The sequence below is a fragment of the Rasamsonia byssochlamydoides genome (genome assembly GCF_041956645.1).
Source record: "Rasamsonia byssochlamydoides strain NRRL 3658 unplaced genomic scaffold VTN77scaffold_115, whole genome shotgun sequence".
NCBI lineage: Eukaryota > Fungi > Ascomycota > Eurotiomycetes > Eurotiales > Trichocomaceae > Rasamsonia > Rasamsonia byssochlamydoides.
The window spans coordinates 1-23,390 of record NW_027192498.1 but is presented as its reverse complement, the minus strand read 5'-3'; the positions used below and the strand labels follow the sequence as shown (position 1 = coordinate 23,390).

General features: G+C 48.4%; 9 protein-coding genes and 1 non-coding gene across 10 annotated transcripts; 7 read left to right on the top strand and 3 right to left on the bottom strand.

The window, feature by feature from the left end:
* Positions 1 to 53: 53 nt before the first annotated feature.
* Positions 54 to 1,518, top strand: VTN77DRAFT_1045 (uncharacterized protein; the record flags this gene model as incomplete). The annotated part of the gene is made up of 4 exons (XM_069416734.1): positions 54 to 254; positions 375 to 520; positions 577 to 704; positions 755 to 1,518. 4 exons carry the CDS (start codon positions 54 to 56, stop codon positions 1,516 to 1,518), a joined length of 1,239 nt encoding a protein of 412 aa, XP_069273111.1.
* Positions 1,519 to 1,587: 69 nt separating this feature from the next.
* On the top strand, positions 1,588 to 1,684 carry VTN77DRAFT_t141. The gene has a single exon. It is a non-coding gene; the product is annotated as a tRNA-Thr (tRNA).
* Positions 1,685 to 2,806: 1,122 nt separating this feature from the next.
* VTN77DRAFT_1044 (uncharacterized protein) lies at positions 2,807 to 5,047 on the top strand (the record flags this gene model as incomplete). Its single annotated transcript, XM_069416733.1, has 3 exons — positions 2,807 to 3,592; positions 4,368 to 4,676; positions 4,748 to 5,047. The coding sequence occupies 3 exons, from the start codon at positions 2,807 to 2,809 to the stop codon at positions 5,045 to 5,047; spliced, it is 1,395 nt and encodes a 464-aa protein (XP_069273110.1).
* Positions 5,048 to 5,200: 153 nt separating this feature from the next.
* Positions 5,201 to 5,980, top strand: VTN77DRAFT_1043 (uncharacterized protein; the record flags this gene model as incomplete). Its single annotated transcript, XM_069416732.1, has 1 exon — positions 5,201 to 5,980. One exon carries the CDS (start codon positions 5,201 to 5,203, stop codon positions 5,978 to 5,980), a length of 780 nt encoding a protein of 259 aa, XP_069273109.1.
* Positions 5,981 to 6,587: 607 nt separating this feature from the next.
* VTN77DRAFT_1042 (uncharacterized protein) lies at positions 6,588 to 8,061 on the bottom strand (the record flags this gene model as incomplete). Its single annotated transcript, XM_069416731.1, has 6 exons — positions 6,588 to 6,704; positions 6,782 to 6,915; positions 6,976 to 7,012; positions 7,092 to 7,546; positions 7,606 to 7,811; positions 7,865 to 8,061. The coding sequence occupies 6 exons, from the start codon at positions 8,059 to 8,061 to the stop codon at positions 6,588 to 6,590; spliced, it is 1,146 nt and encodes a 381-aa protein (XP_069273108.1).
* A 2,159-nt stretch (positions 8,062 to 10,220) lies between these two features.
* On the top strand, positions 10,221 to 12,167 carry VTN77DRAFT_1041 (uncharacterized protein; the record flags this gene model as incomplete). The annotated part of the gene is made up of 6 exons (XM_069416730.1): positions 10,221 to 10,484; positions 10,542 to 10,870; positions 10,920 to 11,751; positions 11,807 to 11,925; positions 11,988 to 12,071; positions 12,143 to 12,167. The coding sequence occupies 6 exons, from the start codon at positions 10,221 to 10,223 to the stop codon at positions 12,165 to 12,167; spliced, it is 1,653 nt and encodes a 550-aa protein (XP_069273107.1).
* Positions 12,168 to 12,599: 432 nt separating this feature from the next.
* On the bottom strand, positions 12,600 to 13,207 carry VTN77DRAFT_1040 (uncharacterized protein; the record flags this gene model as incomplete). Its single annotated transcript, XM_069416729.1, has 2 exons — positions 12,600 to 12,819; positions 13,098 to 13,207. The coding sequence occupies 2 exons, from the start codon at positions 13,205 to 13,207 to the stop codon at positions 12,600 to 12,602; spliced, it is 330 nt and encodes a 109-aa protein (XP_069273106.1).
* A 2,455-nt stretch (positions 13,208 to 15,662) lies between these two features.
* VTN77DRAFT_1039 (uncharacterized protein) lies at positions 15,663 to 16,090 on the top strand (the record flags this gene model as incomplete). Its single annotated transcript, XM_069416727.1, has 2 exons — positions 15,663 to 15,819; positions 15,900 to 16,090. 2 exons carry the CDS (start codon positions 15,663 to 15,665, stop codon positions 16,088 to 16,090), a joined length of 348 nt encoding a protein of 115 aa, XP_069273105.1.
* Positions 16,091 to 20,199: 4,109 nt separating this feature from the next.
* VTN77DRAFT_1038 (uncharacterized protein) lies at positions 20,200 to 20,874 on the top strand (the record flags this gene model as incomplete). Its single annotated transcript, XM_069416726.1, has 1 exon — positions 20,200 to 20,874. The coding sequence occupies one exon, from the start codon at positions 20,200 to 20,202 to the stop codon at positions 20,872 to 20,874; it is 675 nt and encodes a 224-aa protein (XP_069273104.1).
* A 650-nt stretch (positions 20,875 to 21,524) lies between these two features.
* Positions 21,525 to 22,130, bottom strand: VTN77DRAFT_1037 (uncharacterized protein; the record flags this gene model as incomplete). The annotated part of the gene is made up of 1 exon (XM_069416725.1): positions 21,525 to 22,130. One exon carries the CDS (start codon positions 22,128 to 22,130, stop codon positions 21,525 to 21,527), a length of 606 nt encoding a protein of 201 aa, XP_069273103.1.
* Between the last annotated feature and the right edge of the window lie 1,260 nt (positions 22,131 to 23,390).

The following is a 23,390-nucleotide window of genomic DNA, read 5'->3' as shown; positions in this document are numbered from 1 at the left end:
TACATACATACTCCGTACAGTACTCTGTACATATATTAATTACTTCCGCAAGAATGTTCTCTGTCGCTTCTTATCTGTCCCGATTCTTCTCTTCCCGGTCCGACCAAGCGATCCGCATCCCGTCCGTCAAGATTCACGAGATCGAGACCGCGGTCGAGAAATCCGGCCGCTCGTTAAAACATCTCCTCAAGCTGAACCATGCCAATTACGCCGTCTTGTACAATGAGAGGCGGTTTCATAACCATGCGCCGCATGTATGTTCCCATATTGTCTTCTTGCTCTTCCTTTGATCTTTCTTTTGTTTCGCTTTGTGTGTGTGTGAGAGAGTAGGGAGCAAGTAAAGATTTTTCTGGTTTCTCACATGAATTATGTAGATCCTGAGCTCTGCCTACCTGCTTGGCGCCGATGCGAATGATCTGAATCGGATTTATGAAGTCAAGTCCAAGCTCCTCGAACCGTGGACGGATGCGCCTGGTGAAATCAGCCGTTGGGACTGGAGGGATTATCTGGGGAAGAGAGAGTAAATCCCCCATGCTCTTTATTACCTTTGTAAACTTTCTACTGACGACGAGGTAGATATCAGCGCGCGTTTGTAGACTTTTTCGAAGACGAAGTGGTGCGTCAGGGGTATGACTGGAAAGCTGTCCTGTACAAGTTCCTGTTCACGGGAAAGGAGCCATTGATCAACTCTGTTGCTGCCGATCGTACGTCTCTTTTCTAAGAAATTCTCTGTTTTTATTGCTGAGATGTACAGTTGGCCATCCTCTGATCCATATTGGTTATGCCCTGGAAATGTCCAGCCGTGATGTGGGCATGGAAGCGCTGGCCTTAGCAGCAACCTGCTACAACGACATCCACAAATACCTGGACGACCCATCCTACTCCCAGGCCGAACCGTCCTACCGAAGCTCGTCACCTCTGGAGATTCTGGAAAAAGTCCGCACAGACATGCGGTTCAACGGCCTGTTCGCCACGCCAGGCGACCACAACCTGGAGACGCTTTTCCGCGAACGCGAAGCCGCCCTCCTCAACCATTGGAACGCATGGAAGATCGAAGACCCCGTCACGCAGTTCCGCGACAGCCAAGCCGCAGCCGCCGCCCTCCTCGTCGCGACCGACACAGAACAGTACGACTTCTTCCTTGTCCACCTGCTGACAACCAGCCACGCGGTGCGGATCCTCCTCCCGCTCATCCCAGAGCAATTCCACATCCCGCTCGTGCGGCAGTGGTGGCTGATCACCGTGGCCATCTACATCGCGCAACTCCGGCCCGAGATCAACCTCAACCGGATCACGGATTACGACCTGCAGGGACGCGATTGGGACTGGGCCACCCGCAAGGCGCTCAGGAGTGACCATTCCACCGACGCGCATTACGTCAAGGCCATCCGCGCCCTCAAGGAGGCGGCCCAGACGTGGGGCGATCCCGATCGGTTCTACGAAAAGGCGGCCGTCAAGTTTGCTGATGAGTTTCGCGGTTGGGGTGGGTTTGTGGGATCAGTCTTGGAGGCGGATTGACGCCAGGTGGGTTGGTAAGGTGCTTTGCTGTACATAAAACTTTAGATGTGCGCGCCTAGTATCCAATCAGCGCGTGTGGCCAAGTGGTAAGGCGTCCGTCTCGTAGGACTAGTCCATTGGTTCTGGGTTCAACGGAAGATCGCGGGTTCGAATCCCGTCATGCGCAATTTTTCTTGTTCCTTGGAGAGGCGATTTTTTTGTTATTTTATAAAATAAAAAGTTACCCAGCTTGTTATCGTCATATAAGAATCGGGATCCAAAAGAATAAGTGTAAAAATATATTTTCATATATTTTGTTAATTTTTTTTTAGCTTACACTCGATTGACATATCTTTCGTTTTAGCGTCCTTTTTGTTGCCATTCTAAATCACATGACTTTTTACCCCTAATATACCTAGTACATATTTGGATTATCTAATACTAGTCGCTATCCCAAAGTAGTATAGGCTTCCTGCACCTGGGAACGTCAAATTCTCAGCCCCTGATTGACCCTATTGTCCCTGTAAAGAGCCCGCAAAGCATACAGCGAAGCCCCTGTGAAGCTTATAAGACTAACCAAGATTTTTGTAAAATTTTGAAAGAGACTGTAGAGAAGCACCTTGGGTCCAGGTTGGAAGCGAGTCTTATTCTTGGAATACTCGTAACTCGGACGCTACCTACCTAAGGTAGCTCACCTGGTGATATGACCTCTCAATAGCTTCGCTTCACCTCCTGCAGGGCACAGGCTGGTATGAACAGTGAATTAGGTACCCAGCTGATGAGGTTAACTGTCACTGCCAAGTTGGCCACCTGCCTGAGAGTCATGTGACTTCCATCCCAGATGTTAGAAGGCCCTTCCCTTCTAGGTTTAGCGCTCAGGCTTAGTCAGCTCTGAGTAAGCTTATATAGACGTCGGGCCAACGGACCCTCCACCCAATTAACACACCATTCACACCTTTCCAACACCAGATGCTAGGATTCGCTGTTTGCATCCTTTGCATCCTTTGCTCACAGAAGCTCTTCTGCCACAACAGAGCAGACCTTGACCTTGAGCTCTGAAGATTGACACAAACAAACCTTCCAAGTTCATATTCAGGTCCTGTATCATGGTACAGACACACTGGATGATGTGGTGATATCAGTTGACCTTTACAGAATTCAGGAGAAGTTATTCTAAATCTACGCATTTGCCTATGGAAACAAGCTACTGAGTCGTCAGACAGAGGTACTCGCTTGGTTGCTCACATGTGGCAGGTCAACGATACGTTCCCGAAGTTATAGTGATGCGTTTAAAGGACAATTTGATAAAATGTCGCAATCCCAACAGCTCGCGCTCGTTGATGATGCTTCGCCTTCGATCTACATGCATGCAGAATTGCTGGCAAACATCCGCCAGCTGACTCTGTATGTCTCACTGCCGAATTCACCGCCTAGCTCCGAGCATGAATCCACCATCTCTCTTTCAGAGTCTCGACGGGCGGTCACAGTATACTTCACGCACGGCGAGGGCAATGAGAAGGTCGAGGTGGCAGAGACACTGAAGCTTCCTGCACGAGTTAGTGAGGCGTCGCGAAGGACTCTGAACTTCGCAGGACACCGTGTAGGCGTCAAAGATGATGTTGACACCGCTGCCGGAACGCGAAGGGAGTTCTCGTTCCGACTACCAGAAGACCAGGATGAGGGAGTGGACATGGCCCCGAACAACGGCCTGCAAGATGACGATTTCGTTCCGTGGACAGCAGAGGATATGTCTGCCTGCACGGCTCTACACTGTCGGTTCTGCAGTCGTGTCGTCTTAGGCGGAACCAGAACCAAAATCCAGACAACCAGCGAAGATGCTGCCAGCGGATGGACGTGGAAAGATCTGCCCAGCGGGAACTGGGCGGAGATGATGGACTTTTGGCACTGCCACAAACCCGATCCACATGAGCATGAACCTGAACACGAGCGTGAGCAACAGGAAACCGCCGAGGATCGAACCGCCTCGATCAAGGGGTACGGAGCAGCCAGCCAGGTGGTGGCCACACCAGGAACGATCCTCGTCGATGTGGCCTCGTTTCTGGTGGCGGAGGTGGATTGTCAGGGATTGAAGAAGGTGAGAAATAAAGATCATTTGTTTACATGTCCATTGTTTGGTTTTGCTCGAAAGTTCCCTTCTCGCTGTGGCGACTCGCCACCACCTCCCCTCCTGTTACATAGCGCTTACCGTAGACACTCAACCATTCTGTGCAAGTGACATGTGCAACCATTCCGGGCAACAAAGAAGGAGGCCTCATCGCTCATGTTTGAGCCCGTGATCTGGCCTTCGATACTACTGCCCAAGATCGAACTCAACTCCAGAAAATCCTTCTCATCTCCCTTGAGGCAGGCACAGTTTCATTTCTGCAAGGAAGAACGTGGTATGGGAGAAGAACGGCCATCGAAAGATTCGCGTCCGGATAAAGATAGATATCCTCTTGCAAGTACACAGATGGATTTCATCTTTCCAGTCCGAACTCTTTTGAGGCTGTCTGATATCAACCTGTTACTACTATTCCTTGCACGATCTGATTCTGTGTTTCTTTTGTCTCGACATCGGGGATATGAGAGTGGTAGCCGCCTCGTTTATTTCACCAGCGGAAAAATTGTTCCATGACTGCATGGACATGCCCAGAGAAGTGGGCTCCGTGGGATCGCGGCGGGGTACATCATCTGCTGTCGGCCTTAGGACGGGCTATGCTCTGCGGAATGTATACTATCTTTTGTCCATGAGCTTTTAAAACTAGATGATTCTATCTGCTGGCGTGACCATTGTCTCTTCTCATTCATGTCTTTTGTCCAGGTTTCTTTCTACCTTGATTAATCGCTAATACATATTCTTTTGATTACAGTCAGAAGTGGCCGCTCCAACTTCCTCCGGGCTGTCTTCTACCAGAGTAAATGTAGAATGTGAAGGATGTGGTGCCATCCTGGGCATGGAAGACCGTGTAGCTGATGGATGGAGGCTCTACAAAGCCAATTTATCTGCGAAGTGGCCGTCGCATAAGCAGTTACCTGGTGAAGAAAAGAGGGACGGTGAGAGCTCTTTATTGGAGTATTATCCGACAGAGACGATAGTTAGCGCGCAACTGCTCGAGATGATCCAGCGAGAGGGGGTGAGGAGATTCGTCATTCACGCCGGAGAGAGAGACGGAATGCTGGTGCGTAATCAATCGCTTGCCTTTTATTTATATCTGCAGATGAAGTCCTGACATGTCCTGACTTCCTTCAGCTCTGGGTCTTCAACCCCGACCTCCGATATTCGAGTTGCAGCGTCGACCACAGCATCATGGCCAGACGGGCGCTAAAGGTTTTCTATCAGGATGTCACGGATGTGGAGAGACTTCTCGAGCCCGAGAAGGGCCGCCCAGCACCCATTTCCCTGGAAGAGCTGTTTTTGCCCATGAACATCTTCACCGAGGTTGTCGACGCGTTGCGACGGAGCAATGGTATTTTGCCAATGTCGGCGAGGGTGTTTCGTGAGTGGAACGTCGGCTTTCTCAGCCGGTTCGAAAGAGGCCAGTCTAGATGATAGCTTTGTTCGTGGTCCAGGTTTGTCAATGCAGTGTCCACGTTCGGGCAGCGGATTGACGGCAGGAGCGAGGCAGCATACTCCTTCCTTTCGGGGATCAACAAACACGATGACCATGCACGCACGAAGACTTCCTCTCGCGATGCTGGCTTAATGATTTACATCTGTCAAACTGACTTGCGCTGTCCAACGTATATATCTCCTGCTCTCGTTCAAACGATTGAGTCTGCAGATTTCACCGCTGTCGCGGCCGCTGACTCACACCAAGTTCAAGGTCTGAAAAGGACTCGTTTCACTTCTTATCTCAGCCGCACAATCATCAAGAAGTCAACTTCAGCTATGTCATCAGCTCTCTCTAATGAAAACGTGCAAATGGGCTCCGTCCCGCTCGCTAATGGTGAAGCGATCACTTGGGAACATCTCGAAGATCTAGCACTCGTACCGGCGGGTGATCCAGAGTCGTTGACAAGGGAGACGACGCACGATTCAAAGCAAGCCGGTGGATGCAATCAGGAGATGGACACAAATTCCTCAGGAGACGAGTCCCGGTCGTACCACGTCGAAGATGTGCGGACTTCGACGACGATGTCGGAGCATATCACGCTGCTCAGGAGTTCAGCTGGTTCTGCAGGTTCTGCAGTGTTTCCTGCCATGTTCGTCTCACAAACTTCATCGGAGAATTTTATCATGCATCATCACCATCATCGTCATCACCATCATCACCACCTTTCTACCAGCGATACGTGGACTAACGCAGCGGATGTGCCTACTCGGCCAACCAGCACGGTATCCCAGGAGTTGTCACCCCTGACACGCTGCCCCCAGTCGACTCTCGCGAACTTTCCTTCACATGCGCACAACAACTATAACGGTACCCCTCTGGAAGATGCGTCAATGTCCGACGACTCTCATTCCCCGTCTCAGACGAGCTGATTCAACACACTTTGCGTGCAGACCCTGCCAGGGATAGCGATGAGGACAAGAAATAATTCCAATAGTTTGACAGCGACGCGTCGTCGAGTGGAAGATTTGGTACGAATTGGTGGTAAAAAGTACAGTTGCTGTACAAACTACACAGTCTTTTTTTTTGTGGACTGGCCTGTATCCTGTATCACTTGGGTTGTTATCCTATGTACAGTTGAGTGTACCATACGGTGAAGTTGGGAGGAAACGGGGCCGGCCTCAACCTCAATTGTGGTAACTATTAACCATGCAGCTGCGCAGCTATTACCACGCATATTCGTGTCACAGTGTTTACTGAAGAAAATACAAATGAGGAACTCAGAACAATCATGAACATGAGCACGCTGAACTAACTATTGGCTCTAATAATAAACAATGGTCTAGATCAGCCTCTCTCCTTTTCTCTCCTCCCTTCTTTCTGGTTGTTTGATGGCCGTCGCAGAAATCGTTCTGATTTTATCCAACCTTGCTCTACTCAAAGTATGTACATGCATTCATTCAATGATGAGTGAGACCCTCATACATCATCGTCGTCATTGTCATCATCTTCTTCTCTAGATCGAATCGACACTGTTATTTATTCACCCTCAAACGGCGTCTCAAAGGGCCTCTCCGCCTGAGGCGTGATCCTCGCGAGGTGCCGTCTCTGCCCGTTCTCCCAGTCCAGCAGCGCAGAGTGGGCGGTGACACGGTTCTAATGCAGGGAGTCAGTACCAGAGACACAAGACATTGGCATAGGCAGGAAGCTTATCAGGGGAATATGATACGTACATCCCAAACGACAACCGTTCCAGGAGTCCATTTGACGCGAGCCTGGAGATCCTGCGACAGGGCGATGTGGTCAAACAGGAACTTCAGCAGGTAGTCGGATTCTTCCTTCTTGTAGCCCACGATCTTGCGGGTGACTTCGTATGTTGATGTTAGCTTGGTGTGTTTCTGAGATGCTTGAGTGTGGTTTAACTTACACTGTGGGTTCACGTAGAGGGCTTTCTCGCCGGTTACCTATGAAGGAAGATAAATGTATTAGGGCTTTGTTTCTTTTCCTTTCTTTCGTCTGTATTCAGGGGGTTTCTCGACCTACCGGATGCGTGCGAACAACCGGATGCTCGTTAGCAACCGGGTCTCTCCGGACGATGCCTCCTCTCGCCAGGCTACTCTCCGCCTGCTCGAAGCCCGAGTGCAGCGCCTTCAGACCGTGCAGCCTCTTACGGAACTCCGGCGACAGCCTCTTGTACGCCTGGGCCATATTGACGAACAGCGTGTCGCCGCCGCTCGTGGGCCCGTCCAGCAGGTACAGGAAGGTCGTGCCGGGCGGCTGCTGCTCGTAGGTGACGTCCGAGTGCCAGGTCACCGAGTTGGTGTGCTCGTCCAGGAACTTGAGCCCGTTCTTGTCGTCGGCGCTGCGGTGCACGAGGTGAATCTGCGGATATCCCTTCGGCGCGCCGGACGTCGGGTGGATGTGGTGCCGGCCAAAGTAGCCGCCGAATTCGAGGGCCTTGTCGATGGGCAGGTGGGCAAAGTCCTGGTCACGGAAGACTGCAGCGGTCGTCCAGTTAGATACCAGCAAGAGAAGGGAGTTAGGTTATACGACATACCAACCAGCTTCCTCTGGGCCACAAACAGGGCCAATTGATCCTTTCCTGCGTTGGTCAGCTGGCTCAGCTGGACGCCACGGACCTCAGAGCCGATGTAAGGCGTGATCTCCGAGACCTGAGCCTTGTCCTTGGGGAGCAGGTCGGGGAAGGTCGGGTCTGCGTCTTTTCCGTGGTCGTAGTGCTCGAAGGGCTGCAGGGGAGGATATCTAGGACAACATCAGCAAGACGAGAGGAATAAGTTGGCAGAAAGAATGCTTACCTTTCAGTCTCATTGTCCCAGACAGGGAGGTAGTGAGGGAACGACGCAGGAGCATGCTTTTCCGTCCCATTGATCTCGTCCTTCTGGTCGTATGTGTTACTCAGGCCGACGAACTCCTTGTTGAAGCCCTCGGTGACCTTGGTCTTGGATGGGGTCGCAGCCCGCAGAGGGAGAGTCTCGACCAGCGAGGGAGCCATAGTAGTCGTACTTTAACTGCTTATACTGGTTGGTGTTTGATGAAAGATGGATATAGATAGGGTTTTCGGAGTTGATAACAGTGTGCGAGGCCAGGGGTTTTTATTTTTTTACGTAGACTGTTCGTTCCCCATCGTCTCAACTTACTAATTCCCTCATTCCACCCTCCATTCTTCTTCATCATCGTCATCATGCCATCCCGCTTTGCTTTCCGCAAAGCGCCTGCGGGGTAACTGATGCAAACCACGTCAGATTGGCCTGCCTTGTCCCAGTAAATCATACTCCGTAAATTGCAATCGTAATCCAGGTCCGAAGGTGGGGCTAGGGCAGAGTTTCGATAAAGATAATCGAAATATGTCATTATCTCTATGTATGTACTTGATCATTGGCAAATCGGCATTTTTTGTTCTTCATTGCCGTTTGCCGTTTTATGTTATGGCGTGATTGAAGGGATGGTTGACATCAACCTTGGCGCCTGGTACATACTCCGTACTTGTCTCTACTCTCCGTGGAGAGCTGGAAGATCATTGGCAAGTATATTTCCGTTCCTCCGCAGGGTTCTAACTGATTGATATCTTGCCTATCTGGGAAAAATCTACGGGTGAAGGACCCGATTGCTGGCATAGAGGTGACTCTGATGAAGAACATCTCACTGAGAGGGATAGACAGGCTAGGACAAAAGTTTATCTCTATATTCCTTTAAGGATGCGCCTTCTTTCCTTTTTCTTTCGATTGATATTAGTAGACAAACCAATACTCGAACGCCGTTTATATTCTCAGATCCGATCTCGCATTAATAATGATCACTCCAATCTGCTCCAGGCTACGTCGAACGTTGAGCTTGCGTGGACATAGGTCAACATGAACACGTGATGAATCCAATAAATCCATATGTATTATCTACAGTATGCCCTGATACTGTGTTTATATCCCGTCATTTTTTGCAGATCTGCCGTGACAAGGGAAGAAGTATAATGCCTTCCAATATAGACTATTTTTGAAAATTCTGCTGCTGCTCTGAGGCTGGACTCTACGGAGTAGTTGAGACCGTCCAATTCAAGACACTCATGGCGTGCTAATGAGAGGAGATTGCACAGGACAAGCTGTCAGGGACATGACGTAGACAACGACCTACGTATATAAGCCAGCAGTGTCGTCGTAATGGTGTTCGTATACTCTGATCTTATTGTTGGAGAATGGCATCTGAAGTCTGAAAAATGAACTCCTTCACTGCATACGTACAGGAACAGTCCATTATTTTTGTATTGTTGACATTGTTGATATGTTGTCTATAGATCTCTCCACATGCTTAGTCATCCCCCCACGCCAACCTTCGATCCACTTTGATAGCAACAACTTTCTCTCCTCATTATTATTTTTGAATGTCTGATGATTGCTGCTCTGACCCATGGAACTGCTGAAAATGCGATTTGAAATCAAAAATGCAATATTCTCCTCCGTTATCGCCCAACTCCTCCGCAGTCATGGCGCAAAAGAAGCTGCCTTCTGATTCCTCGCCGATAACGTCAACTTGAGCCGGCTTGCGTGATATCACGCAATGCAGAACAACACATTCGAGGCAGGGATCGCCCCGCCGGCGATAACGTCAATTCTCTTGAATGCACGCAATTGTCGTGGTGACTATTCTCATTCAAGTTGAATTGTTATTCAGGGTGCTGCTATGTGTCAGAGAGGAGTCTGCGTCTGTGCCAGCCATCATGGGCGTCGTCGTCGTCAATGCTATGTCCTGCTGTGGTCGGTGTCCGGCGTCGCTGGTCCACTGTTGGGAACTCCGTACTGTATACTGCTTCCGTCCAATGGACAATAGCGACCGCTGCCGCCGATCTCGTCAATAAATCTTATCTGATGCCGGAGAGTACCCGTGACGGCTGGATAATGTTTCCCTCTGCCACGAGCCAGGGTCTCCATCCACGGCCTCCGTGGCTTCCGCCATGTGACGGGTGGAGGTGTCGGATACAAGCCTAGGCCAACTATAGAAGGTCTATTCCTCACACCTATCGCTAACTAGGAGGTCTGGGCTGACGACGCCAAAAAGCAAAGGTCGTCAAGCTGTCGACTTCGGCATCTATATAATGGAGGGCCTGTAGACTTTTCTACAAGCACTGGCGTTCGTCCGGCAATCATCAGGCTCAACTCCAAAATGGCTGTAGAGGACTTGAAGTCAGGGATTGAGCAGTCTGTCACTCCATCTCCAGCATCGAGTGATGAACATGGAGTTACGACCGGTTTCTCGACTCCGCGCTCTCTCGAAGAACGGGAGAGGCCAAAGGGAGCGGACGATGCGGCTTTTGACATGACTGAAGATATCCGCTACTACAAGCCGATCGACACATACGAGGGCATCCATCGCTGGGATCCCGACTTCGAGTGGGAAGAGTGGGAGGAGAAGAAGATTGTCCGAAGGGTAATAGACTAGACGTATACGCGAGAATAATTAAATTAGTTACTGACGATTGGTTAGATCGATCTCCGGATCTGTACATTTGCATGTCTTACATTCTTCGCGCTGCAACTCGACCGAGGAAATATCGTCCAGGCTCTATCAGACAACATGTTGACGGATCTGAACATTAACACGAACGACTACAACACGGGACAAACGATCTTCTACATTTGCTTTCTCTGCGCGGAGCTGCCCTCCCAACTCGTCTCGAAGAAGCTGGGGCCAGACAGGTGGATTCCCATCCAGATGGTCTGCTGGAGTTTGATTGCCTCTTGCCAGGCTTTTCTTACGGGCCGAGCCTCCTTTTTCGCCTGTCGAGCGCTCCTCGGTCTGTTCGAGGGTGGATTGTGAGTTGTCTTGCATCTTGCGAATATTCTGACGACTAACATGTCTCAGCATCCCCGACACCATTCTCTTCCTTTCCTACTGGTACAAGTCGAAGGAACTTCCTCTCCGTCTGAGCTGTTTCTGGATCACCTACGAAGCAACCGCCATTATCGGCGCGTTCCTTGCCTTTGGCTTCTTGCACATTCATGACGGAAAAGGGTCTTGGCGGTACCTCTTTGCCCTCGAAGGGCTCATCACCGGATTGATCGGGATTTTTGCAGCGTTCTACATGCCGCCCTCTCCGACTCAGACGGCCGGCCGATTCCGCGGGAAGGGATGGTTCAGCGAGCGGGAAGAGAAGATCATGGTGAACCGGGTCATCCGGGACGACCCCAGCAAAGGCAGCATGCACAACCGCCAGGCCGTGACGCCGAAGCTCCTCTGGGAGGCGCTGTGCGACTACGACATGTGGCTGATCTACCTGCTGGGCCTGACGTGGATGATCCCGCCGAGCCCGGCGTCCAACTACATCACGCTGGAGCTGAAGTCGATGGGGTTCAACACCTTCCAGACGAACCTGCTGACCATTCCGGCGTATGTCATCTTCATCGTCAACCTCGGTTTCTGGACGTGGGTGTCGGAACGCATCAATCAGCGGCTGCTGCTGGGTGCGATGGCCGAAGTGTGGAACTTGGTGCTGCTGATCGCGCTGGAGGTGCTCCCAGCGGATGCCAGCCCGTGGGCGAGATGGACGATTCTCATCCTTCTGATCGGGAGTCCATATATGCACGCAGCCATCGTGGCAATGACGTCGCGGAATGCCGGGTCAGTGCGGACGCGGACGGTGGCGTCGGCTTTGTACAACATGACGGTGCAAGCCAGCAACATCATTGCCAATAATGTAAGTGCCAGTAGTAGATGAGAAAGTAGTAATAATGCTAACATAGTTGATCTAGGTGTATCGAAACAACGACAAGCCTCTCTACCGGACGGGCAACAAGGTGCTTATCGGTCTGGCCGCGTACAGCTTCGTCCTGTTTATTGCGGCGAAGTTCTACTACGATTGGAAAAACAAGTACGTCGACATTTTGTCCGACGTTTCTTCGAAACAGCTAGCTAATCTGTCTGTCTGTCTAGAACTCGAGCTGCGAAATGGAACGCCATGACGACGGAAGAACGCGACGCATACTTGGCTGCCAACAATGACAGTGGGAATAAACGGTCTGCCTTCTTATTTTCTTACCTTTCACATACGGAATCATATGATCATGATTGACTAACAGCCAATACAGACTCGATTTCCGATTCGTCTCCTGAGATGATTGACTGCGATTCCGTGATTTTTCGACAGCGTTAAAAGAAAAGTAAAGATCTTCTTCTTCTTCATCATCTTCCCTTTTTTTTCGCGATGTGATGTTTTGTACAGACGATTTCGATTATAGGATATATATGATATATGATATATATTGCATAGAAGAATGAGACGGAAGAAGAGTCGATTATTAGATAGGAATGAATGAAAGAAGTACATATACTGCTTCAGCATCGAATATACTTACAGAACAGACAGACAGAAGACAGACAGACATGTCTGACAAAGAAAAAGACACAGTTCTTTCTCCTTATCATCCATCTCATCCTCAACTAACCACAACAACCCCAAGCAGGATATTCTATATCCTTCCTTTCTCTCTCCTTCCCTCCCAATCTATTCCTATCCATTTCTACTCCTTTTTCTTGTCTTCTTGACTACTCACCAATAACATACTCACACCCCTCCTTCCCAATCCACACCTCATGCATCTTCCCCGCAGGAACATCGATCCTGGACCCGACGCCAAACGTCTCCTTGACCACCTGGCCGTTGTGTATGGTGGCATTGTCTTCGGGGTACGTGATGGTTAGGCTGCCGTGGCGGATGAGGTGTGTTGTGATGCCGGCGTGGGCGTGGGGTGGGTAGTGTGCGTTGCTGTAGACATAAAAATAAAATTGTTAGTACTGGTGTTGGTTGGTGTTGGTAGAGGGAGGAGATTATAATAATAATATGTAGTCCCGGAATAAAGAAAGAAAGAAATAATAGTATTGAGGGTATTTATTTTTGGAAAAAATAGAAAGAAAAAAAAAAGAAATATTCAAGTTACACTGTGCTATTTTTATCTACTTCCAAGTCCAGGTCTATTTATCTAACCCCGTACGTATATATATGTAGTGTATGCTGGTATGTAGGTATATGTCGACACCACTCACCTCGGATCCGTCCACGTATAGACATGCGAAAACCCCCAGTCGCGGACCATCTTCTCGCACTCAGCCCGGCTTCCGATGGGGTATTTCTCTGCTGGTGCAGATTCCGGCATGGTGGATAGTAGACCGTACTTCAGGAGGAGTTCCTCGTCTGTCTGTTGATTATATGGGTGTCCTGTAGTTTTTATGCAGCGCCTCCCTTCTTCTAGAAGAATTGCAGACTGCCGATTGTCGGTCGGTAACTGCTAGCTACAGGGGTGGATATGTATTTCGAAGGGAAAGCTGGAATTTGCTGCTCTCGATATAGGTCTGCGATAGATAGATGTTGAGATTGATTCTGCTGAATGGTTGAAGATGACGGCGAGTAGTCAATTAGATAATAATCACCGATGACGTCGACAGGCATTCTGATTGGAGGGACTTAAGGATTGCAGGTGACTTCCAGATCACGTGGATCATATGCGGGAGGGGTTGTGGAGTGGACGCGGGAATGGATCTGAAGTCAATTCTACGAATACATACTCTACAACAGTTAGTTGGATGAATTTCAGTAGAAAATCTTGACGTCAGGCACTTGACCTCGATCTCGTCCAGGGGCAGAAAGAATATGGGTATTTCCAACACATACCAGGATTATATCTGACCCTTGACACATAAGCGATATAACGCTCCCTTGAGCCGCTATCGGTGGACAACCTCGGTAATTATTTCCTACGCTTCCTCATGCCTGATTCTCCCCGATAGCTATATCCCCGTTAAAGCCTATCGATCTAGGTCGATGTTCAATTAATAATATCGACACAGGCAAGGGATGTACAGTCCTCTCCCAATCCGACAGTTCCAATCAACTAGCTCATCATTACCCGTAAAAGTCGTGTACAACAGACTCTTACCAATCAGCTTCCTCAGCGATATGCAGATGTCTTCAATCGTAGTTTGATACCCGTTGAAGACTAATGCAATAAGAACCAATATGCACACGCACCGTCCTCATGTACCGTTTTGATTGTGCTTGCTAGGCTAAAGTCGAGGAGTTTCCCATTTCGTGCATGGTCCAACCTCTAGCTGATTCCAGCAACGATCGTTTTTATGTCAGGTCATGCCAGTGGCCGGAAAATGGTTCCGCGGTTAGGTCTAATGTTTCAAAGACCCACCCGCAAGCCTATACTATTAATATGACCTGAAGATCTGATTTCAATGGACTGCGCTGAGATTGGAAGTGATACTCATATTTATACCCTTGTCGGGACTGCAATCTTGTGGATGCCGATGTGGGAATTCCACGTCTAGATCAGACATTGTGACCTCTAGATGTTTCGCATGATCTTCAAGCAGTCACAAATCGAATATGGGGACGAAGGCGGTGCAAAGAAACTGCAAACAGACCATGAGCTGCTGCAGGGACCTCGACCAGTTTTGAAGGCGCCATATAGATCACCAACCAAATACAACAGTCTGAATTATACGTTAGTGCGATCAGCGGCAGTTCATATCACATAGGACATCACTCACCTTACACTTTCTTTGTGCGGCACACCGGCTTTAGCAGCAAAACAGGGGTTAGGTTACTGAAGTCGCTTTAGCACAAAGACTTAGAATCGGACGCATTTAGAGAAGCAGTGACAATTTGTTTTCCAACTGTGTCATGCTCGAATACGGAATCGTTTTGATGCTGTGCAGAAGGCAAGCCGCAAACCCGCCTTTATAAAGTGAGCGCATTCCCACTAGCCGACTAAGAGAAGACACTGCGCTTTGTCCTGTGGGTAGGTCCACCATGAATTTTTGTCATTGAAGTCGACATCGTTGATAAACACTATGAGGAGACGTCAATGCCTTCGATGCGACTGTAGATAAGAGGGTGGTGGAAAGAAGTCACCTCAAAGAGACAGGCAGTGATGTCGATCATGGACATATAGCAAGATCAGTTCTATCTTTGAGGCATCCAACGAGAACAGGAACAAAAATACCACTCAGAAGAGATCCGGTTTCTGAGTATTCCCACCTAACTTACCACGCAGCTTGTCTCCACTGTCTTGAGGATAACGACCTTTGAAGGCAGCCGGAGAGCGTGCTGGACACAGTGACATTTCATGCGTGCTGTTTTGTCCACCGTGGTCTCAACCCGTCAGCGCACACGAGATGTCTTCACTTGTCCATCGCGTCATATATCATTTTAAAATTCCTCATATGTCGATTCGCCACCTATGCCATCGCTGGTCGTTGTTTCGGAGGACGCTAGGTTATCCAACGCGAAATCTGGAATCGGAACTCGATGGGTTACTGTCTGATATTGTCAGAAACGGTCGCCGCTTTCAACAAAAGAGGAAGAATGCACTTACCGAAAACATTGACTTGATCAGCTCGTGAACTGTTTGAGCTTGGACCACTGTTTTTTGACCAGTCTGAACAGTTTCTTGTGATGCAATCACAGCTGCCGGCGAGACTCGCTAGCTACCTTGTCCTTGGCTCGTTGCTAGTGCCTTGGTATAAACGTATTGGCCAGTCCTTCGGGGTTTGAATCAAAGACATCCAATTCCAATTCTAGAGCTCTGGCCAGGGCATCTTCAGATGCTCTTCGATTGCTGTGCGTTGTGTGTTCTTGCTCAAACGGTGAGCTGGGAAGGTGCGATTTGGTTACGCGACCGGGGTGACCTCTTAATGCCCTCGCACTGCTCCGAACAAAGACCAACGCTTACTCATTCTTCTTTATGCGACCAGGCCGCAGGTACCTTGATTTCTGAAATGATTGTTAAATTGTCTTCACATTTACTGTATCGAAAACACCAGCTGATGCAATGCCCATAGAGACAATGGTTAACCATATTGCGCCTGTGCTCCAGCGAATCTTCCGATCTTCCATCTCAACCTGCTGTGTTGACCATCACGTTACCATTCCAATCAAAATAGTTTCTGAAATGAGAACAAAGCACCAGTGCATCTCAGTTCAACATCCTTCAGCAGACCTCTCTCCTCCAGCTTCTCTCGTTTCGATCTGACTTCTGTTTCTTCTAAGCCTGCTTACGCCCATTCAACCAACTAGAGGAACCCGATCAAGGTGTATTTCACCTGCTGCGAGTCAATACTGCTGAATGAGGATCTTGCTTTTCCCATTGGGCCGTTACCACCATTCCAGCTCAACAAGCCGTGCCGCAGACGTGACAGTTCTTTCCCGGTATCACCCACGTCTCTACTCCTTGTTTCGCGCAGTTGGGACAGCGGACCCCTGGCATCTACACAAACTCGTCAGCCTTGGTTAAAAGGATGATCATGAGTGTGCTAACCGGAGTCGTGACTATCCTCGGACTGTGTCGCGCGATGTCCCCGACGGCTCGAACTTCACTGGCAGCAGGCCCCTCTTGGGTTCCGATAGAACCGACAGACAGAAGGTATGATACTTTGGATGGGTTCATTTTGCGAGGGGAAAGCAAACTTCGTCGGAAATCTTCAGACGATGACCACCGTGGTTCGAAGTCGTGGACAGCAGGACCAGAAAGTCGGCCTTTATAAGATTTTAGAAGGTTCTTTCGAGAAGTGGTGTCTATGGGCTTCTTTGAACCAAAAATTTCAGGTCAATGCCAATACATCTATACTACGACATGGTATCCACAGCACACCATTGGCTAGCAAGATATGCAATGCAAAAATCCACATACGCATGACTCATGTGCAATCGATGAGTGGAAAAATACAACAACTCACATTTCCGCAACCTTGTTAATCCCGGAATCGATGCTAGAAGCTGGTGTGGGTGAAACTGCACAGAGCGGCCCGTCGATTAAAGCCGATGTGTTGTTGGGCGTCCAACTATTCCACGCGCTAGCATATACTTCAGATCAAGGTATTTAGCATGAACATTAACCAGGATTCCTTACGATGCAATCTTCCTCACGTTTGTTTAAGATTCTTCGTGGATTAAATGCTGTGATGCGCCGAATATCGCAATAACCTGGCTGCGTCACAGCTGAGGTCTCAATCTTACCAACCAACAAACAAACAAAAAAGGGAGGAACCATACCTGGCCACTTTGTGGCGTCCAGTTTACCTCAATGATAGCGTGTGGAGTCACCCTGGTCTGCCGGCCGGCTGTGAAACTAAAATCAATAGCATTGTCTTATTGATGGATCTTTGATTTTATCCACCTTGCATTCGCTGCTTGAGGTGACAAATCCAGAGGGCTTCGTGATTGGCCCTCTATCAAGGGACCCTCTTTGGCAGTCTAATAAAAGTTTTCCGCTTCTCGCGGCTTCCTGTCAATCCGCGGGCTTTGAAACGCTATTTGTCAAAAAATCAATTGTTTGTATGAATGCCGGTGACGTCAACCCGCTATTGCTGGCTTGCTGTTGGGCTGAACTTTTCGAAGAACCCTTTCTTGGGTGGAACAACCCTGCATTATTACATGAGAGAGTGATCGGCCTAGCTCCAACTTAACTGTGCAGCGGGTGATCTATGGCATGCGGAGCTAAGAAACGTATCGAGCAGTCCATCCTGTCTCCCCCACGAAGAGAAAACAACAAAATCCCTTAATACCGGTACCAGTCGCAGTCGGTTTTTCTAATTCAGCCGTAAGGGATACGCACCTTCCTGATTGACATGGCAATAATGGCGACAATTGAGCCAGTCGGTTGAACCCCTGTATGAAGTGCTTGGGGTCAGACAACCGTTAGCACGCGGCGCTGCACCGTTCTCAAGCGGCTCATCATGATATCGGAGTTTATCTAGATTGACAGGGGTTCCTGTCTCGGGCTACGGTACGGAGTACAGAGTACGAGAATTGCCGTTGTCAGATGCGGTCATCGATAGTTCATCCAACCATAACTATTTCCTTTTGTTTTTCTACAGTCCGAGATAGCATCTCACTAGGTTGCCTCACCGAACGATCGCCCAGTCAGGTCATTGCTTGCAAAGCAACACTTCGAGGATTCACCTACCTCTTTGACCGTCTTTTGGACAGAATAAGTACGGATTGCCCTTTGGTTGGTCGCAATGAGAAGCGCCTTTACTATGTCTGCCACTGGCGCGTGACCATTATTTGTTTAGATGGCATGGACCGCCTCCCATGCGGCGTTCAGGATTTTCTTTGTCCTTCGAGCTTTTTTTTTTCTCGCCTGTTTAACCTGGTGTCATCTGTTTAATCTAATCGTATTGATATTCCTTCTTTTCCGGGGAGTCCTGTCTTGCGACTGGCCGGTTATTTGCATGCGCAATTGATCTAGCCAGAATGAGTTTCTGAATCCCTGTCTCCATGTGTATGCACAATGGCCAATCAAGGGCGAGCAAACTGTGTTTAGGCTGCCAATCTGCCGGGCGAAGTTGATGTGTATTGATCGGGCTTGATCGGTGTTGTCCCTGATTAGGCCAGCTGTCTGCAGCACTAATAATAGTCGGGGGTCTAGCACGAGGTTCCAACACTTTAGCAAGGGTCTGTTGACTCTTCAAAGTTCAACCCACCACGCGTTGAACCGAACGATCTATATCCAAAGATATGGCTGTTGTCTCCTGGCCATCCACCAACCATCCGGTCTTCGAGTCCGCTTCGATTAGGCCACTTCCAGGAAAGATGCTTCCGCGCCATCCTACAGTACCAGGTCAGACGATAAGGTTGCAGCGCTCATGACCAGGTATGCAACATGGCCAACACTTCGATTTGTCTATGTGGCTTGCGGGAATTGAACCCTGTCCAGGATTCGGCTTCTGACGAGTTCCAAACTCCACTTTCTATTTGCAGGTACCAACATATGATGTCCCAATCGTTAATCCAACCGACAAAGATGCGGGTCTTCCTCCACCTGGGATCTACGGCCTTGGCCCTCTCAGTCTTGTTCTTGCTGGGCCCACCATGACAGCAGTCTGTCCGAGTCGGCTCGGCTCTCCATCAGCAAAGCAAACAACAACCCCTCCACCTATCCTCTCCTCTCCTCTCCTCTCCTCCCTCCCCCTGGAGTAGTTCCCCACTGTCTGTCCTTCCTCCCCGGTGGAGCAACTCAACTTTGCCCAATCATAGTATTATCATGGAGATTCCAAGTTGAATTAGGTCATCAGGTTAGGTTGGTTAGTTGGAACTTAATAGTAGTGTAGTTCATTGGGTCGGTAGGTCGGTGCAGTCCAGTCCATGAATGGATGTACGTGTGTATATTAGTGTAACTCCGTAGACAGGGATCTTCAACATAGAACCCATCGAGGCTATTATAGAGGTGGAGGATACTAAGGCAATAGTAAGGTGTGGGTATTCTCCAAAATCACCGGCCTGCCTAACGGTAAGGAGAAACTCAATATCGACATGATGAGGTATGAAGACGGCCAATGTACTAAGAGTAGGGATTTGCAGAGGGTCATTTAGACAATTTAATCAGGATTATAAGGCCATATAATAAGTTATAGAGGACGGAGAGCTCACGTCATTATTTAGCACTTTGATTATTATTAAGATGGGTTTCAATATAATAAGTGTACATAAATCTTACTTCTATGCATGTCTTACCTATTAATTTGAATTCAATAATTGGTCGCATTTACCAGCTCTTTGCTTCTCTTTTTTGCATTTTTATAAGAAACTTAGTTACTAGCAGGCACTAGAGTAATTCTAGTTAAGGTATAAATCTACCTCCAGAAATCAGGAAATAGTTGGCGAAACGCATTTCCCATAGTAGTAATATATGCATTTCTGCAAAGCCTTCCTCTTGCCTTTCTAGACAGCACAAAGTTCATTATAAGTCAACGTCCGTGGACAGTAAGCGTGATTTGTGCTGGAATTCATATATTTTTATAACCAGAGGTTATGACTGAAGCTCTAGATAGACGCTGAAGTGAAGACTTGACATTTTATCTAGAGCATTTTTGGTGTTTCCCTTCTCCGTCTAGTTTAAGAGATAAATCATCGTCAGATCTGATTATCATATCGATTTGCTGACCTCTTCTGCATAGTGACTAGACGGAGTATATGTCACTGACAAGTGAAAATAGCTGACCTGAATATGTAGTATCCCACAGAATATCTAAAAACTCTCCAGCAATTATATAGAGCGGTGGATCAGGGCCTCAATCACCTTTCAAGCTGTTGACTAGCACCATCCGACAGCATGGCGTCGGCCATCTATACACAGGCAGCATGGCCTTCTGCATCTCCAACGCCTCCAAATCAGGCATCCGGTTCTTCGCTTTCGACACAGCACGCAAATTCATCCGCACGGACGCCTCGGGCAAAGCGACGCCTTTAGGAAACATGTCTGCGGGCATGATCGCCGGTGTCGTCGAGAGTGTGGTGGTAGTCACGCCCGGAGAGACGCTGAAAACGAAAATCATTGATGATCGGACCGGCCCCAAGTTGTACAGGTCGGCCAGCCACGCCGTTCGCATGATAGTCGCAACGGAAGGTCTGCAAGGTCTCTATCGCGGTGTCGTCCCCGTCACGCTGAAGCAGTCTGCCAATGCCATGGTGCGGTTCACAGACCTCTTTCTCGACTATCTGAAATCCCTGTCCCTGCGATACAGCCAGCTCCAGCCCGTGACAACGGTGGTGGCCGGCGCCATGGCTGGCGCCGTCACAGTCTACGCGACAATGCCATTCGATACGATCAAGACGCGACTGCAGGCCATTGACGGTCTCCAGCGGTACAAGGGATCTCTGGACTGTATGCGGTCTGTGGTAGTCAACGAGGGTGTATCGGCCTTGCGGAAGGGCACGACTCCTCGTCTCATGCGGCTAAGTGTCTGCAATACCCCCCCCCCCGGCCTCCCCCCTTTGACCGTTCGATTGATGATTGATGAAGATAAATCCGGCTAACATTGAGTGAGTGTTATTGTCGGATAGATATCGGGTGCGCTTAGCTTTACGATCTATGAAACGGTCATTCGATGGACGGGGTCGTTGCGGTCCAATAATAGCCACACGGAGTCCAAGGGGATCGCTGTTTGAGGAGGGCACGCTCTATAGAAGGTTTCCTGTCTATCTATGTATGCATGTTTGGCCGGGACGGGGATTTCCTTGAATGAGAAGAGAACACATTAAATAAAACAGGGTGTGGTGTTGATGTCCTATTATCTTTCTTGTTCGTTTTTTATCAGTGTTCTGGGAGCTACATCCAGTAACATCCCTTGAGATGAATTAATATTATGTCAACAGTACTAGGTGGTAGTTATTCTGAGGTCTCATCAATTCTAATTGGCGACACGTTCCAGCTCAGGTTCGCAGTAAATTTGGAGCAGATCACCCCTGCATAACTCTCGATTAGAATCAGACCCTTCTGTGTGTATTGATAAGCCCTTTCTTAGAATGCAGGCCTTGAAGGATTCGAGTTCTTGAGAGAGAGCTCGATTCCCTGGCTCCTCCAATGTTTGTTCGACCATTGGGTACATGCCAAGTAAAGTTGTGAAGATTAACAACATAGAAAAACGTCCAGAAACCAAGGGAGAAATGAAAAAAAAAATAGTCCGTCACAAATCAAGGTCTGGGCACTCCTTTGGGTCAGCATAGAATGTGCCACCCAGCTGCTCAATTGCACGACACCGTTCCTCCATATTGAAGGCATTCTTGATTCTGCTCACACCTTTCTTTATAGCATCGAAGTATGTCGTCTTGAGAACCCAAACACCTCCACCTGGAGGCCACCCAATAATCAAAACCTGTTGCGGACTATAATCCCCCAGAGCGTTTATAACATAAGCCTCCTCACTTTGCCACCAAGTTGCTCCTAGCTTGCGCATGTTGGCGCAGTGGGCGTCCTCCTCTGCGGGGTCTAGGGAGCTCGGCGTGGGGTTGAAGCGATCCAGCTGCAGGAAGTCGAGCTCGACACCGTTGCAGGACTCGAGGACATATAGGCCGCCTTTACTCGGCCATCCATATACTGTTGTGCCTGGTCCAAGGCCAAACTTTGTTCGGAAATGAGGCTCAGGGTCCAATAAGGTGCATTGTGACTCGTCATATTCGACATCCAGTTGTGGTGTCATGGTCGTGGTCGACAAGGCGCGCGGGTCTCGGAATAATAGCTTGCTCGTGAGGAAGAGGCAGGTCGCAAACAGAAGGGTAATCAGCACAAGCATCTTTCTCCTTCTCCCCCAGTGAGCTAAATAATAAATATAATAAATTAGGGGAAGGATCAATGACAATTATATCGTTGGCTGCCCCAAATTATTATTGCGTGAATAATGTTGATGTTGCTGATTTATGCAAGGACGGATGAGGTCTGTAACTACCCCTCATAGATGCCTGTAGATGCCTGGCGTGATGCAGGCACAGACAAGTAGGCACGTCAGATTTTAGGCTGCAGCTGGCCAATATTTCAGTATATGTATGTAATATACGTACATAGGCCACCTGACCAACGATTTTAGTTTGTGTTGGGAAGCTTACCTAGGTAGGTAGGGAAGCCTGGATTCCTAGGAGGTAGTGCAGCTGGGCGCGAAGCTTAGCCTATACAGAGTAGTTAAGTTAAGGCTGATGAAGGCGCCCAGCGAGGGCTGAAAAGGGCCAACACCTAACACCCATTAGGTAGCAAAATGATTAATCATGTGACTAGAGTCGATTTTTCTCTTAATTATATTTAATTTGAAGTATCATATTTTATTAATTATTTGGAGGGTTAGTAAGACTATGAACTACTATTAGTATACTCAGATAAAAGGGTAAATATTAACTATTAGTCCTTAATAGGCATAGAAGTTATATGACTCCTTATTTAATTATGTGACGGTCCGAACTAGGCGGTGCACTAGGCGGTGAGGCATATTGCCGGCAGAATCCGTGAGATATCTCGCTGGACCTCGTAGATAGCTTCTTTCTCCCCCAGCTTAGTCTCTTCGTTCTGAACCGCCTCATAGCTTCTAGATAAACCTACTAGCTAATGGGATTTGGGTTTGTTACAAATTATACCTATACTAAAAATGATATTATACTAATTTATATACTAGCTCATTTATCTTATCTCTTATAACCTCTCAATATTAGCTGTTTTACAGTTTTAAAGCATATATATGGCTGCCTAATTGAAAATAATATGTAACTTAGAATTAACTATATTGATAAGTTAGATTTCCTTACAGCCTATCTTAAATTAGAGAATATTAAAAATGGCTTTATAGTAACTGGATTAGTACTATTCAACCCAGACTGGGTCCTTATACAGCTTAATATATAGCTCAAAATGCCTATACTACCTGGAAGCCATGCAGGGGCTATACTGACCAATTAGGTACCAGAAATGCCTTATAATATTATTAAATTACATGTTACGCGCTGGGTCCAACCGTAGTCGCAGATACTTCCGTTGGTGGTCAGGGAAGGATCAAGCGAACCGAACAGGT